This window comes from Mustela nigripes, chromosome 14, assembly GCF_022355385.1.
Source record: "Mustela nigripes isolate SB6536 chromosome 14, MUSNIG.SB6536, whole genome shotgun sequence".
NCBI lineage: Eukaryota > Metazoa > Chordata > Mammalia > Carnivora > Mustelidae > Mustela > Mustela nigripes.
In genome coordinates, this window is record NC_081570.1 from 37,961,372 (window position 1) to 37,978,679 (window position 17,308).

The window sequence follows — 17,308 nt, forward strand, 5'->3', positions numbered from 1 at the left end:
GAGTTCCCATCTCAGGAGGGGCGACGACATCTACTCCGCTGTCCAGGCCAAACCATGGATATCATACAAACCTCCTTCCTATCCCATTAGCTGTCACTAAGCTGCCCACACCCCTCCATAATGCCTCTCCAGCCCTACAGCAGCAGGCTCTACTGGCCTCCAGTCTCTAGCCTGGCATCCTCCAAGTTCATCCCCTTAAAAGCACCAGAGGAGTCTTTCTGGAATGCAAACCTGATCCTGTCACCTCCCAGCTTAAAATCCTTCCATGCTCCCCATTCCCATGAGAATAAAGTCCCAATTGCACCCTGTATCATATCCCCCTTTGTCCCGCTGTTTGCCCCTAGTGCCAGCCACACTGAATGACTTGGCCCGCTCCTGAGGGTGTCTCCCTCTCAAGGCAGGTGCACAGATGTCTCCTCTGCTTGGAAAGCCCTCCCTTCCCTGGGAATCTTTCATGCATCAGCTCAGGTGTGGCCTCCCTTCTATGGGCTCCCACAGCCCCTGTGTCTTCCTCCATGAATGCACTTGAGATAACTGCCTGTAAATGCCTGTCCCCACCAGGCTGGGAACTTCTTAGGGGTGGACAGCGGCTCTGATGATTGCCAGAAACCAGCATAGAACCTGAAGGAGTTTGGAGAGGAATGGCGATGCTCCCGACATAGTCCCCATCCACCAGCAAGTGTCTGCTGATTCTCTGCTTGCTGACTCTGTCAAGCAGAAGGCCACTGGGATGGAGGAGTGAGGCTGTGAGCATTTAGAAATGAGGCCAGAAGCTGTCGTGGCAGTTCACACAGCTCTGGCCCGAGTGATTGTGGTGACGTACACAACAGCGGAGGTCAGGAGGAGAAAGCATTTCAGGTTATTAGGGCAGATGCCCTTGGGTACTGACAGTATCTACAACAGGACACAATGACACTTACAGTCAAATGTGACTTTGAATCCAATCCAGATAATGTTTGTTGAGGATGTGCTACACGCCGGGTACTGTGCTAGGTGCTTTCTAATAGCTTTTAAGTAGAGTGACAGTACAATTTATCATGTAAACTGGAACACTTCTAAGAGTGAAAGGGGGTACTATTAATAAATACTCTGGGACAACAGATATCAACGGGAACTGCCCCCGGCAAGCCAAAACTTACAACCATCCTACCCATAGGTCACAGTTTGTGTGCTTCCCCACCCCAGCCACCATAATTCCATATACAATTTTAAAATCTATATTTATCAGTATTTACTTATTTAATGTCTACTCCCCCACAAATTGAAAGGGTTAGGGTTTTGTTCACTTCTAGAAAAAATCTCAATGCCTAGTATTTGGAACTACTTAATAAGTATTTGTGGAAGGAAGGTAGGCAAGACTGGAGTAAAAGCCTGGGAAGAGAAAAGATATGGAGGGAGTTGGGATCCATGACTCCCCTGGTCAGCTTGACTCCCATGTTGGTGCTCCATGCCCTTGCTTCGGTCTTAAAGGAGTGGACTTTAAGGAAGAACCAGGAAGAACACAGCTTACTCAACAAGCTCTAAGTGTGCTTATTAAGATCCAACCAGCTGATGAGCACCCTATTCATGGCACAAAACGGGTCTAAATCCCTTTCTCTCTCAGTCTTGGCTGATCTGTGTTCTGTAGCACGGATGAGTGCCCAGTTGTTTGTGAGCGAATCAATGACTTCTCAGTGATGTTAGCAATGGCAGGCTAAAACCTCTTCTTTTTAGCAAACCTAACTCTTCCCTTTGGTTCCTCCTCCATGCCCTACCCCCCCAGCTCTCACCTCAGGGATTCATCTAAAACACCCCTTTTTTTCGGAGGCTCCCACTCTATCACTTCTCCTATCCTGTTTCTTTTTTTAAAATCATGCCTCATTGTCCTCTTTGTGAATAACTGTTTTTTATCTATAAATCATATTGAAGTTGGCATAAGAGAATTTGCCATGTTCAATCCAATCCCATTCTACCAATAGTTTATTGAATATTTACTATCAGCCAGATCAGAAAAAATATCAGGGCTACGGCAGTCAAGGGGCCATGAAATCACAGTCATCAAAGTTAGAAGAGAATCAGATGTTATGTCATTCCAGTATCTTCCAAACAATTGAATCTCCTCTATGCATCACTTTGATAGTGTCATTTAGCTTTGAGGTGAACCCTTTCAGTAAGGCAAAGCTTATAGCTCCTACATCCACTCCATTTTAGGCTGAACGAAATGTTAAAATTTTCTATTTCTCTATAGGCCTTACCTCTTCTTTTTCCTTCCACCCACGAGATGTCTGTCCTGTCCTCTCTGATAGCTCTTTGGGGATAGAATGTTTGTGGTCTGTTTCCTTTCTCTAACCTATGAAACCCCTGTGTCTTTTCCTGTTTCTTACAAAGTTTTGCCCCTATGAACAAACTCAGTATAGACACCCACTATTCCCCTTTTTCTGGACTAGCAGGCCCTTTTCTCTAGGAACAAGTTCACCATGACCACCACAGCCCCCAAGTCCAACCATGTGGTTCCTGTGTGGTTGTCCTATTCTTACATATCCTTGCCTCTGGGGCCAGAGTTGACTTGCCCAGAGGTGGCAGGTTCCCCAGGCTGGGCCAGTCACAGTCTTTTTGGAACTAGAACTAGAAAATGAGAGTTGATCACTCTCCAGTGGTGGAAGCCATCAGATGTGACACTTGGCTCTATGTCTCCTACAGGTGGAGGAGGCCAGTCTACAGTCTTTAGTTATGTGAGATATACTCGTACTCTTGTAATAAATTCTCTATTTTGTGTAAACTAATTGAAATTAGATATCTTTTGCTTACAGCCAAAGAACGCTGTGAATCTGCTTCACTATATTTTCTTTATCCCAGAAGACCTCCTGAACCCAACTGAACCTGATATTTGTGAGGGGTACTGGAAGGTACTTGGGTCTATCCAACTTAAAGACAAGACCAGCAGCCCTCATACTCACCCTGGTTTTGACCCTGTTCTCCTAATTTGGAGCTCCTACTGGAATTTCCCAGTACAACACTGCTCTTTCCCAGATTAAGCCTTAAAACCAGCAGGTGCTGAAGGAGATTGGTTACTCACTGGGTCATTGTACATCTGGATGATGAGTTGTTTCACTCCATGCAGTGTGGGGTGGGCCCACGGAGAAGGATCCAGCCAGTGACGGTTCAGGTCAAACCCCATTAGAGAGCACCTAGGTAGTAACCAGAGTCAGAGTCAGTATGAACAGGACAAGCCAAACTTGTCATTTATAAATACAAATACAGCTTGGAGTAGGATTAGTCCCTGTCTCACCTTCCTAGCATTTATTTTTATTATTATTATTATTTTTTGCCAGAGACAGTTCTAAACATTTTACATATATTAATTCAATCAATGCTTTCAACAACCCTATAAAGTCACTACTCTTACAATTCCCACTTTATATAAGATGAAGCTGAGTCACAGAGAGGTTGAGATATTTCTGTGGAGGAGTCTGACTTCAGTGTTCATGCCCTGAGATCACAGACCCATGGACATCTCTTCTACAGGGCAGTAGAGAGAAGTGCTCAGGCTGAAGTCACTGGTGTCCCTAATATTCTTCTCTGTCTCACACCCACAGCTAACCCATTGTCTCTACCTTCAAAATATATTCAGAACCCAACACCCTTTTATCAGCTCCACTGACATCACCTTGAGCTCTGGCCAAGGTCCTGAGTTAATGATATGAGGGTGGTGTTATTAGTGTCCCTATTTTGCAGATGCGGAAACTGAAGCACAAGGAAGTTATAAAAAATGGCTTGATTAAAGAGGTGATGTCAGGATTTGTACACAAACAGACTGCATTCATTCAAGAAACATAATCTAACAGAAGAAAGAAGATATGCTCACAGGCTTGTATCCATTTATAATTCAGGACAATGTTGTAAGGATTAAATGAGATAAACACATGTAACTTCATTTAACATGGTTTCTGGTACATAATAGCAACTTTAAAATATGATGTTGTTGTTTGATTGAACTTTTTATTATCATTTTATGCTACATCCTGTCAGAGTGACAGAATAATAAGTTTGCAGCCCGTGGGCTGGGGTGGGCAGTAGACAGTAGTGGTCAGGGATAACTGTCTATCTTTTCCTCCAGTCTGGGAGTCAGGCAGATCTGAGTTCATAACCATTGTCTGATCCCTCCTAGTGTAATAGGCATTTACCCATTTTCTTTGGCGAATGCCTAACATCTAACCCTGTGATTAGAGGGGACAGGGTCGGGGAGAGTTTGCTCCTCCATCATGACAGATGAGGAGACTATGGTGGTGCCTTTCCTCCCACCACAAAAGACAGATGGGCCAGATGCTCCTTCTTTGTGATATGCCAGCCACAGCAACAGGAAACCAGACTCAGTGGCAACAGTCACTTCCTTCCATGACTTAAACTTGGACTAGGTGATACAAAGCTGAAATCAGGTGTACAGCCGTGGTACCATGGAACAGAGGTAGATTATTGCTGCCAACAGCCAATCTTCTGCCCTCCAGGGCTATTCTGTTAATTGTTTATTTTCCAAATGTGGCCCTTCCTATAAATTCCCTTCTTGCTTAAGTGGCTGGAGTTAGTCCTTGTTTCTTTAACAGAAAGTATGCCTAACTATATAGCTCTGTAGCCTAATTTATAGTAAACCCCAGAGGCTGGGCACCAAACAGATGGAACCATTGGTCTGGGTGCTATGCCCACAGAGCTCTTCCAGCTTTCACTCAGCATCTAAAAATTTGGAATGGAATGTTATTTTTAACAACAGGACTTAATCACAAATGACTGCAACCTTAAGATATTGGTTAGCTTACCTACTTCTCCTCTGCCTTCAATATGTAAATATTAAGAATGCCCTAAGCAATGCCTTGCTCCATGATACTTCTATGACCTGATGCTCATCACCTTCCCAGGCAGCTTATCTCATTCTTGGACAGCTCCACTAGGAAAGTCCTCCTTCTCTGTAGCTGAAGTTTGTCTTCCCAGTGACTTCCCGCACTAGTCTCATCCTTGCCTCACAGAGTCACACAGAACCATAAGGCTATGTTGTGAAGAGCAGGAGCTCTGGAAGTCACAGTTAGGTTTAAGTTTTGATTGGTGACCTTTTAAATTTTCTTTTTAAAAAACCCCTTTGGTCTTCTGGTTTATCATAGGTATAATGAGGAAAACAACCTTGACTTTCTAGATTGTGAACATGAACTACTAATGGCCCAGCAGAATCCTCAGAACAGAATGAATATTAAATAAATGGCAGCCAGTGATGACTGGCAGTGGTGGAGACTGTCGTATTGTTGAAATCATCTAAATCTAAATATCACCTCCTCCAGGAAGACCTGCTGACTTACTCTTTGCAAATGTGGGATAGGTACTTTTCCTCTGCTCCCACGGCATCCATTGCTCTCCACCATCTCCCACCCAGCCCATCAGAGTGGCTACAGCACAAGACATAGTAATTACTGAGTCTGTCTTTCCCACTGGACCATGAATTCCTCGAGGGTGAGGATGATGTCTTATTCAGGTTTGTATTCTTATGCTTGACAAGAGTCTGGACAATGGTAGACCTTGAGGAGTTAGTTGTTGAATGAACATTCCATTCTTTCCCAAGAACTTTCCAACCTCATATGATCGAGTTCTTACAACCATCCAGGCAGATAGGTGGATTCCATTTTTCTGGCACTGAAAGCCAGAGAAGGTAAGCCATTCCTTCAAGGTCACCTACTTGGTACTCCACAGGGCCCAGACTAGAATCCAGGTCAATTTTCCCAGAACCCTTGGTATTCCCATTTGGCCATGCTGCTTCCAGGTAGCCTCTTTCATTCAAAAAAGTGAGATTCAAAACCTAAGAGAAGGTATTATAGGCAAAAGATCCTGAAAGATCAACACCTTGATCCAGCCTGTTGATGAAAATAGTGTAGCTGGTGACTCAAAGGTCACTTAAGCTTCAAAGAATCCTGGAGCTCTTCAGAAGCTAAAGCATTGGTGAAAATCTTTAGTGAGCAGTACCTGTGCTGGGTACTTTTTGAGCTGATTTTTTAAAGAACATTTCTAATTGTAACAGTTTATCAGTAGGTGGGTATTTACTAAAGAAAAACCTTAGTAAAGATGCAGGAGCCCTGCCCAGCTAGGGGCCAGGGAACAGACCTCTAATGTCTATATCATCTTGCAACAGTCACTTCCCCTCCTGGGGCTCCGTGCTCTTCTTCTTCTTCTTCTTCTCTTATTCTTTTTATTCATTTATTTATTCATTTTTATGTTTTAAGTTTTTATTTTAATTCCAGTTAGTTAACATATTAGTTTCAGGTGTACATCATAGAGATTCAACAATTCTGTACATCAACCCGTGCTCATCACAACACGTGCACTCCTTCGTTCCCATCACCCATTTTACCCATCCCCCCCAACCCACCTGCCCTCTTGTTCTCTATAGATAAGAGTCTATTCCTAGGTTAGTCTCTCTCCTTTTTTCCCCTTTGCTTGTTTTGTTTCTTAATTCTACATATAAGTGAGGTCATACAGTATTTGTTTTCTCGACTGACTTCTCTTGGCATTATACTCTCTAACTCCATTCATGTTGTTGTAAATGGCAAGAATTCATTCTTTTTTATGGCTGAATAATATTCTATTGTATAAATATACACCACATCTTCTTTATACATCCATCTATCAGTGGACATTGGGCTGCTTCCATATCTTGGCTATTATGAATACGGCTGTTATAATATCATTATATGATAAAGCATCACAAATTGGGCTTTATCCCCAAAGTTAAGGACTTGGAGGAAGCACACATTTCTGATAAAATACCAAGAAAACAAAATATTCTAGGGAAAGGATTGATAGTTTTAAAAAGAAACACCAAATAGTCAAGGGGTACCAATATCTTAATGTTAATTGCATGCCTTTTTCAACATTTGATATTTGTATGGGACCCAATTTTTCCCTCTTGGAGTTTTCAAGTTGCCCTGAACCTTGAAGAAGGGATGCACATTGGCCAAAAATCAAGTCCTCAGAGAGCATTCCAGACAGAGGGTGTGGCATATACAAAGTTCAGCAAAGTGAGAATGGTTGGAAGTTACACATATTTCCAACAGGCTACTGGTGGTATTATGCTTGTGTCCCTAACTAGGCTGGAAGCACCAGGAGGACAGGGATGATGTACTTTCTCTTTAGTGGTTGACCCAAATCATCTGCCTAAAAGCAGAGGAATGGACAAGGAAAAGGCCATGCTCTCATACTATGATTGCCAGTTTAGAGTCACTGAGTGTGAAATCCTGGGTCTCTGCTCTGAGTCTCTGTCTCCTTGGACTTCTTCTATTCTTTATTTATTTCTGAGATGAAATTTCTGCATGAGCTCGAAGTCAGGACCCATGTTCTGACATGGATGGAACCCTTTACGGTAACAATGAGACACAATGTTTGACATTAGGATCATTCTAGAAAAATCCAATTTTATGGAAGTCAAATTTATATATAACTACATAATATGTATTTTCATTCTCTTGAATTGAAGATACTTTTGACTATCTTTTGTTTCTTCTTCCAAACTGTGAGACCAATGGGGGCAGGGATTATGTTTGTGTCATCCTGCCCAGGCCCACTCCAACTTACCTACTACAGACCCAGGTGTAGAGAAGATTCATTATATCTACTGAATGAATGAGTGAATGAACAAGTGTATGAACAAATACCCTGAAGATGTGCAAAGTTTAGGTAATTATTGAAGACATTTTTTTTTTAAAGATTTAAGTACCTGTTATGTGCTAGACACTTTCACAATAACCAAATAAGGTAGGTATTATTAATCTTCATTTTAGGGTACCTGGGTGGCTCAGTCAGTTAAGTGTCTGTCTTCCACTCAGGTCATGATCCCAGCTTCCTGGGATAAAGTCCCAAATCCCACAAGTTCCTGCTCAGAGGGAAGTCTGCTTCTCCCTCTGCCCCTCCCCCCTGCTCATGATCTCTATGTCTCTCTCTCTCTCAAATAAATAAAGTCTTTTTAAAAAATATCCTTATTTTATAAGTGACAAAATAAAATCCAAAAGAGATTTGACTTTAGAGCATCACTTGGCAACTACTAGGATACAGATCAGATTTGAACCAAGACCTTATCAATGCTAGGATGATCTCCAGTGATTTTTTTTGAGGTCTCCCCCCTCCAAGCCATGGCAATGCTGTGTCATCTGTGAAAGAGACCCCAAGCTACTCCTGTGTGCTCTTTCTTTACTGGTCTCTTCCTCCTCTGCCTAATGGCAGAGATACAGTGGCTCTAGAGAACATTGCTCAAATGGCAAGTAAATAGCTCCATCTTGTGAAGGGCATCGTGCCCACCCTTTTTGCAATAATGGCAGCTAGAACGAGAGCAATGATTTTAATTCCCCTCTTTATGATTTCCTTTTCATCTCTTCTATAGGATAGAGAAAAAGACAGCTTGGTGGCTCCAGATCAATCTCATCTGAGCCCTGTGGGGCTGTGTACTCCTGGAAGGGTGGCATTGACAGGCAGAGATATATGGGGCATGCATGCAATTGTCTTTCAAACACAGCAGTTTTTCAGTATTACCAATGAGCTAGATTGGATTAAGTATATTTGCACCAAAAGCAAAATAAATATTGCTTTATTTAATGCCACTAAAAGGTTGGGATTCAATTGTCCTTGGCCTGAGGCACCTTCTAGCTCTATTGATTGGCCAGTGTCAGAATGCCAGACAGTCTGTCATCAATAGCTCCTGCAAAATGCTTAGCAGGTGGGGAGGGATCTACTGTGGTGGAGGATAGCAGGCAGTGTCCTCTGTCCCACACATAAGGGATAATTACAACGCATCTGCTCCGCATCACCACCCCAGGATATTTAAAGCATTTCCCTCATATTCTCCCTTAGACTATCACAAAAAGGATGCCACTTGGGCTATCAAGGCAAAGAGGAGAATGGATAAGAAGATAGTGGGGTATTTGGGTGGCTCAGGTGGCTGAGTGTCTAGGTCTTGGTTTCCACTCAGGTCATGATCTCAGAATTGTGAGATTGAGCCCCGCTTCGGGCTCCATGCTCAGTGTGGAATCTGCTTGAGATTCTCACTCTCCGTCTGCCCCTCCCACTCGTGCTCTCTCTCTCTCTATCTTTCTCTCTGAAATAAACAAGTAAAAACTTAAAAAAGAAAAAAAGGTAAGACCATGGGTTCCAAGTCAGAAGGACTTGGGTTTGAGTCTCAGATTTACCACTGAGTAGTTTTGTGACCTTGGACAAATTCACGTATTTTGTTCAAAGATCTGAAAGCTCCAGGAGGGCAGAAACTGAATCTATTTCATTTGCGATTGTGTCTTCTGTTAGACACACAGTCAGCTCTCCACGAGACTGAATAGAGGCTCAGAAAGCTTAAGTGATTTGTCTGTAGCCCAGCAAGGACAAGTGAGAGAGGCAAGACTTGAATCCAGTTTGTGAGTCTAAAGCCCATGTTCTTAGCCATTACTTTGTTCTCTCTTAGCAGTCCTGGGAGTCAGGTCAGTGTCCAATTGAGGGGACTCATGTGAGGTGAGGGGTGTATGTAACACCCTTAATTTTTAAATGGGGAAATTGAGGGGCACCTGGGTGGCTTGGTCCATTAAGCATCTGACTTTGGCTCAGGTCATAGTCTCAGGGTCCTGGAATCAAGCCCTGAATCAGGCTCCCCTCTATGCGGGGAGTCTGCTTGTCCCTCTGTCCCTTCCCCTTCTCATTTCTCTCTCTCTCTTTCTCAGATAAATGAATAAAATCTTTAAAAAAAAAAAAAAAAGCGGGGAAACTGGATCTCAATTGGAGGCTAACATGTAGAGTACCTTTGTGAAAATTGACAAAAGGTGCCCCCCCCTCCAAGCTGACAAACAGGTGCCCCTTCTGAGTGGGTGAAGTATTGCTCTGGCTCGACATGGGGTTATGAGCAGTTACAGGCAACCTGGCACCTTAACCAGGAGCCTTTGGGCAGTATACCAACTGCTGTACATGGGAGGAGGCCCTGGACATTCCCAAAGTCCATAGCAGAGCTAGGATGAGGTGGGAATTCCTACCTCCAAGGGTCAGCAAGATCTTGGAGCCTGGAATGGTGGCATTTCTGGCAAGGTGTTGGGGCTGGGGGAAGGGAGTACTCAGACCATATGTGGAAAAGGGATCATCTTTAACTTTGAAATTCCTGGGTCCTTATTACTAGAGGACAAGGAGAAGCTTTGTTGGAGTGCCTTTTCCCTTTCCATGGAGAGCATGTGCTCTAGGGTTTTAGTCTCCTTCTACCCTGTCTCCTGCTTGGTAGCAACACCTGGCTTGGTGGAAAGGGTGGGATGTCCCCCTGGTGACTTAGGACAATTCTGAGAATCACCAACTGAAAGGACCCAAGATTTCATAAAATCCAATTCCCATATCTCAATGACAGGGAAATGGAGGCCAAGGTCACATAGCTATGTAAGAATAGCATTGGAAGTTCATTCCAGGACCAAGAGATTATTTTCCCTCAATAACAACACTTGACAAGGAGTAAAAAGAACCATTTAACAAAGTCCAAGGGGGAACATTTTCTAAAGGAATGCCCTGGCCCTTGGGTCTAGGAATCATCTATTTCAACTTCTCAAATGAGAAAGGGTAAAGGAAACAAAAAAAAGAAGAAAAGTTCTTCAGGTCCTCACAAGCTCTGGGAGCAGAAGAGACCCCTGCCCACCCTATCTAAGCCCCAAAAGTAGCTTAGATGGCAGTGTGGACCCTGGAGCCACACTGCCTGGATAAGATCCTGGCTTTGGCCACATCTTGGCTGTGTGGCCTCAGCCCCCATCGAGGCAATGTGGATCTTGCTCACCTCAGAGGGTTGTTTTGAGGATTAAATGAGATCAGCCATGAAAAATGTTGGAGACACTGCCTTGTTTGAGATCAGGGCTACACATGTGTTAACTGGTCTTAGAGTTTGGTCTTGGTAAGACTGTCAGCGTCTTCCACAAACTGGTCTCCACTTATATCTCCAGCTTCTTTAGCCATGTCCCTAACCTGTATACCACACAAGGCTCACACATGTTACATCCTATGAACTAATTGGAAGAAGGTGCCCCCTCCTGTGGGCTGATGTAATTTCTCCAAGGCCCAAGGCCAATCAGGCCTGGGCTGCATGCCAGCTGCCACCTGCCCTCTTAGCTGGTGCCTTGTGCAGTGCGTGAACCTACACTGCGGTCTGTAGCTGTGACCATGCACAATGGCCACATTAGACCACTTGCCATTCCCCAAGGCTTCCTGTGCACTCAGGACTCAGGCAGCAAGGCTGAGGCTAGGCACTGGGGCTCTAGGGCAGCTCTCTGGTTTTGACTCCTGGATCTCTAGGAACTTGGGCAAGGTATTTAGCCACTCTATGTGCATCGGGTTCCTTTATGTAATATGAGGATAATATAAGAAACTATGCCATAGGTTCATGGGATTGTTAGGAGGAACCTCCCATGTCAACTCCAACAGGGACTCCTAGTCTCCAGCAGTGAGAGAATGGCTCTCCCTCTCTATTCCTTTGTTTCCTCTTCTCAGAAGGAGCTGGTGAAACTTGAAACTTATCTGATCCATTAACTTGAGAAAAGAGGAAGAGCCTGTTGGCCTCTGTTGGCCTAGTCCCTCCATGCATGACTCACTGAGACCTGTAACCCTGCAGGGTTCCATGCTGGCCCTCTCTCTGTCACTGGTGTGCCTTCTGAGAAGCAGCTCACTTCCTGCTTGGCCTGGGGTTGGTGGCAAAGTTGAACTTTGGGGTGCCATAGAAGGTGGCCAGTTTTAGCCACAGAGATAAGCCATGCCTCCCAAATCCTGCTTTTAATCAAGAATAAAACTAGTATTTTGACCCCTGTCTTTCTGATCCCTCTATCTCCTAAACTGGGGGGAGTGGGAGCGGGTGTATGATGAGTTCCATCTTCAGTGGAAATAATACATAAAAACACTTAAAACAGGGCCTGGTATGCATAAATTCAATTAATGTTTGTATTATTATCAACACTGTTGTTATTTAACACTATTCCTCTGTTTTAGAACATGCTGCCGATTTCTTCCCCAGGCTAACTCTGCCCCATCCCTCAAGGCTTACCTCACACAACACCTTCCTGGGGCCAAGCACAGGGCAAAACCCACCTCAGTTCCCCAGGGCACGGTACAAAGTAGGTGCTATGTGAGGGCCTGAGGGAAAGAAGGGGGTGGTGAGGAAAAGAAATAAAGAAGAGGGACAGGAAATGATTGAGTTGAAAGGCTTCTGAAGCAGAAGTGCAGTGCCAGCAAAGGCACAAGCGTAAGCAAGGGTGGGCCAGTTTAGGGCCCTGCAAAGGGCCCAGGTAGGTGAGAGGAGCGGAGGGAGGGTGTTCGGGCAGGAGCAAGATGGGCTGTGGGAGATGAACCTGAGGAGGAAGCTCCTGGACACCAGGCTCCACAGTTCAGGTTCTTGCCAGTGGCCAACAGGGAGCCATGGGAGGATTTTACACAGAGAACTAACACTCTTCAAGCAGTGGTTTAGGAACTAAGACCAAAAATGACAAAAGTTCTTGATTCTATTGTTTTGTTCTCCAGACTCCCCAGCCACTCATTCGGGGTTACTGTCTCCTCAGAGGCCTATGTTCACTGTAGAATCAATTATTAAAATCAACTTGCTATCAACTCTCTCTTTGAAATGCTATTCAGCTGGTCGCAGGGACAGAGATGGGGGGCTGCCTCCACAGACATCTAGCCATCTGGCCTTTTCTGTGGAACCTGGCTGCGAAGCTCATTTGAATAATTGGTTTTGGCGGTGTGCATTTGTGGGTTAGACACCTGATTACACTGCCAGCCCCAATGTCCTTTCAGCCTCCTTAGAAACATTGCTCGGGTTACATAAGGCAGGAGAGTGTTTCTGGGAGGTGAGGCTCTGTCTGGTCCCTGTTGTCGCTCGTACTTTGTCTCGACTAACTGTGTGGCTCACTCACTGTGTGACCTTGAGCAAGTTTCTTAGCTTCTCTGTGGCTCCGTTTCTTCTTTGTTCAAAGACAGTGATTCCCACCCTCTCTATCTATATGCCACAGGCTTCTAGCAAGGCTCTAGGAAAAGCCAGGGGAGTTGGGAAGTAGCAGAAAGGCAAGTGGGGAGATATATGTTGAAGAGAGCTCCATGTCAGGAAGCAATGTGCATACAGGCTGCATTGGGAGAGGGATGCCCCCAGAATGTTGGGGAGCGATGTGCATGCAGGCTGTATCAGAAGTGTGTCCCCCAGAATGGGGCTTGGGATGGTCCTTTCCTACCCTTGTTCCACTAGTTAGCTCTATGAACTTGAGGGACTTCGTTAATCTATCTATGCTTCAGTTTCCTCATCTGTAAAATGAGAATAATGATAGAGTTGTACTGAGGATTAAATGGAACAGTACATACAGAATGCCTTGAACGGCGGCGGGCCCTGGAGGTTGTTGGCTATGCATCCCCACCATTGTTGCCATCATTGTCATCATCATAATTGATCAGTCCTGGACACTAGGCCTCCAAGACAGATGATGACATACATCTGGAGTATGTTCAGAAGACAGCAGGAAGGACAGGGAGGGAACTGGATTTCAGGTTGCATGTGAGCAGGTACAAGGTTCTGGGGGAACAGGCACTGGCAGTGGTTTGAGTAGAGACTAGGGAAATGTGGGGACACACAGTTTTCAGACAGCTGAAGGGCCACCATGTAGAAGATAGACTAAAACAGAATAATCCTTTGGGAGGGAAGTAGAAGGGCTGGGCTGGCAAGTTTAGCCTGAGTCCCAAACCTCTCTAGCAGTTTGAGCTAGTAGTTTGGTGATACTTTAGAAGGGAGGGAGCCACCCAGGCATGGAGGTAGACAAGAAGAGGGGGGGCCCGGCTATCAGTCGGGATACCGAAGGGATCCTGGCCCTGGGTAGAGTGCTGAACTGGCAGTCTCAGCTCCTCTCCTACTCCAATGCTGACAGTGCTGGGACAGAGGCCTTGATGGTGTGTGTGTGGTGGGGGGGGGGGGGGGGGGGGGGGGGTGGAAGCAGCACGGTGAGAAGGGGCTGGCAGACCTCTTGGTGAGGTGGTCCTTGCAATGGGCCTTTGGTTTCCATTTCTAGCATGATGAAAGTGCATGGTTTTGATGCCGTCAAAGAACAAATAGAATGCTGACATGTATTTTACATTTTATGTAGCTAATTATATGTTCTATCCCATTTTGGAAAGTTTAAAATATTTCCTCCTTTGGATGTTCGGGTGGGCAAGGTCAGCCAGTTATGATGCCTGTACATGTGCGTGTGTGTGTGTGTGTGTGTGTGTGTGTTGGAAATACCTTGCCTAGTATCAGCCTCTGCTGTGCTTAATGACATCTTGCTGTGCTGATCTTTTTTACTGTCTGTGTCTGGTGAATTCCTATGTATCTTTCATCCTTTGAGAACACCCCCCCCCCCCAACACACATCACTGTCAGTCAGAGGGAGGCACAGCCTGCTTTCTGGACACCATGTAGCAGGAGGTGAAATCTGTAGGAGGCTGCAGTTGGCCTGCCTGGATTCATAAACCTGCTCTGACCCTTTCTGCCAGGGGACCCTGGCAAGTTTCTTGCTGCCTCTTTGCTTTCACTTCCTTCTGTATTTAAAACAGAGCCATAGAAATGGACTCATCAATATAGAGCCCAAACGTGCTTGCGGGGGTAGGGGATGGGCAAAACAGGTGAAGGGGATTGGGGAGGGCAGCAAAACTGCAGTTCTAAAATAAATAAGTCCTGGAGATGGAAAGTATAGCGTCAGGACTACAGTTAATAATTTGTAGTGGCGTATACAGATAGTGACTGTGCTTACACGGCGTGCTGAGTACTGTGCAGAACTGCCCAATCCCTGTGATGTCCACCTGAAACTGATAGGTTATTGACTACCAACTACACTCAGTACAACCGTGTGGAATTTTTTTCTCCTCTAGTTTTTGACCAGTGTTTAAAAATCTCCTTGTGAATTAACTTGAGCTGTCCTTTACTTTTCTCATAAGTTATTCAAGATTTTCTTAGGGATTTCAGTAGTTCCTCATACAGGGATTAATTATTTCTCTCCTGTGTTCTTTAGTTTATTCAGTTTTAGGACAGACAAGCGTTTCGTATGAGAAAGATGGACTCTAGGACCCCCTGGGCTGCTGGGAGTGCTAAAGGAGATGCTCTCTCTAATGCAGAGTTAGTCGGCACTTAGACATTAGCGTGCTATGAGCCAGGCCTCTGCGGTATCACTCGCACACCCCTGTAATACAAACACTGGGCTTCTTATTGGCAGAGGCTGCCTCTGATTTCCATCTGCTTCCCTAAGGCCCAGTGCAAGGTTTGACACTCAGCAGGCCCTCAATAAACCTTCGTTAAATTGGATTTACTGCACCAGAGCATCCTGGGCTACGTGAGGATCACTAGGGCCAGGAGATTGCCGACAGGAGGGCTGAGCCTTTCCACCGCGGGGGCTGCGGGGCCTTGCTATGAAGCTGAATGATTTCTGCGCCACCACAAGGGGTCTGGGGCTCTCCCCCACCTCCATGCTCCCAAGAAACACTGAGGTTTTCTGAAGATGAGAAATTTCACAGCATCCTGCTATCTTTTGGGTAACTGTGTATTTTATGATGACTAATAGGCAATTACTATGGTAATATTGCAATTCAGCATGTGTGAGGTTTGGGAAATGAGAAATTATGGGTAACTACTTTGGACTCATTTCTATGGTAACAAAAAGTAATTGTCATTAAATACCAGTTATACTGAGGCTGTACCTGGTAATTACAGATTTTTATGCCCAGAAACATAAATAAAACCAATAAATTTATTCAAAGGTCTATGAATGTTTACTTATACGTGGCTCTATGGGATACACAATGACAAGCATCTAATTAAGAAATGCAAACCCAACACAGAGTTTCATATTGTCAGATGGAGATGGAGAGTCTGTTTTTCAAATGCAAGGCAACTCATGCATTGCACATGCTCAGAAGGAATCAGTCGTGGTAGGGTCCTGGAGGGGGTGATGGGATGGTGGCAGCGGAAGGGACAGTGTGTGTGCGCAGCCACTTTGGATGCAGGACACCGGGGACTGCCAACACACCAAATCAATGGTAGACGGATTCAGCCCATCGCTCCCAACTCCCAGAGGACGTGTTGTAAAGATCAAATGGGAGCTGCCTTGCAGCTTCTCAGTTCTCTAACACCTGAAGTTATAGAATTTGTCCCTTGAGAACCCAGGCCTCAGATCCCCCCAGAACCCTCCAAAGATGCTCATAGGGCATCAGTACTGGTACCGTTCTTCTTATTTTTTTATTGTGGTAAAATACACAAAACGTGCAATTTACCGTCTTAATCATTTCTAAATGTGAAGTTCAGTGGTATTAAGTACATTCCTAATGCCGTGCTATCATCACCCCCCCGTCCATCTCCAAAACCCTTTTTATCTTGTCCACCTGAAACTCTGTACCCGCAAAATCCTGACTCCCCATTCCCCTTTCCCTTTAGCCCTTGGTAACCACCATTCTACTTTCTGTGATTTTGACTATTCTAAGTACTTTGTATAAGTGGAATCATGCAGTATTTGTCTTTTCGTGAGTGGTTTATTTCACACAGTAAAATCCGCAAGTTCATGCATGGTATTAGCCAGACCATTTCTGATGGTGCCTCTCCCCAGTGCTACTACTAACTGGCAGAAGATGTCTTCCACCTCCTAGTGCTTTTCCAAGAGGGGAGGAGGGAAATGGAGGCCAGAGGAGAGGAGTGTCTCGCCCAAGAACAAGAAGGCTCAGGAGGGTGGGGATCCTTAGAGCTCCGTTCTCTGCGTCCACCCCTGGCCTGTAGGGCAAAGGCCCTGTCTGGGGATGTGGAGAGTCCCTGCATACACCATGTGACTTCAAACCTGGCTCTTCACCTTCATAGCCTCAGTTTCCCCTCTGTTCAAATAGCTATAATAAAAACAGACTCTCCTTTCTCAAAGAGTTGTTGTAAAGATGAAATGTGGTTTTTTTTAATGCCTTTAAAAGATAATGTCTTGTACGGGAAAGACGTGTGGCTGCAAACCCAGATTCATGCCACACAAAGATCAAAACAAGCGGGCTTAGGAGGCCGCGTGGGTGCAAGTAAAGGGTTGGGAAAGGGGACACTCGGCCAGGGCTCCTCGGCCCCCGAGACCGGAGCTCCACGCCCTGGCACTGTTACTAAACCCTGATGCTGAGTCTACTTATACCCCTAGGAAATACATGTCAGGGGCCCATTCTGTGCTGGGTGCTCTGCCAAGCTTTGGGGACAGAGGCGGACAAAGTCCTGACTTCATGCAGGCTGCTGTATAGAGAAGGAGGTTGTCCTTAAACAGATAGTCACAGGAGTACCCGCGTGA

At 45.2% G+C, this 17,308-nt stretch overlaps 1 protein-coding gene across 1 annotated transcript in view; it reads right to left on the minus strand.

Annotated features, from left to right (window-relative positions):
• LOC132000847 (cytosolic carboxypeptidase 6) overlaps positions 1-17,308 on the minus strand; it is a 747,331-nt gene that overhangs the window by 85,897 nt on the left and 644,126 nt on the right. The window contains exon 6 of the mRNA XM_059374673.1: positions 3,056-3,167. Coding sequence (XP_059230656.1) covers positions 3,056-3,167 — 112 coding nt within the window. The remainder of the gene's footprint in view (positions 1-3,055; positions 3,168-17,308) is intronic.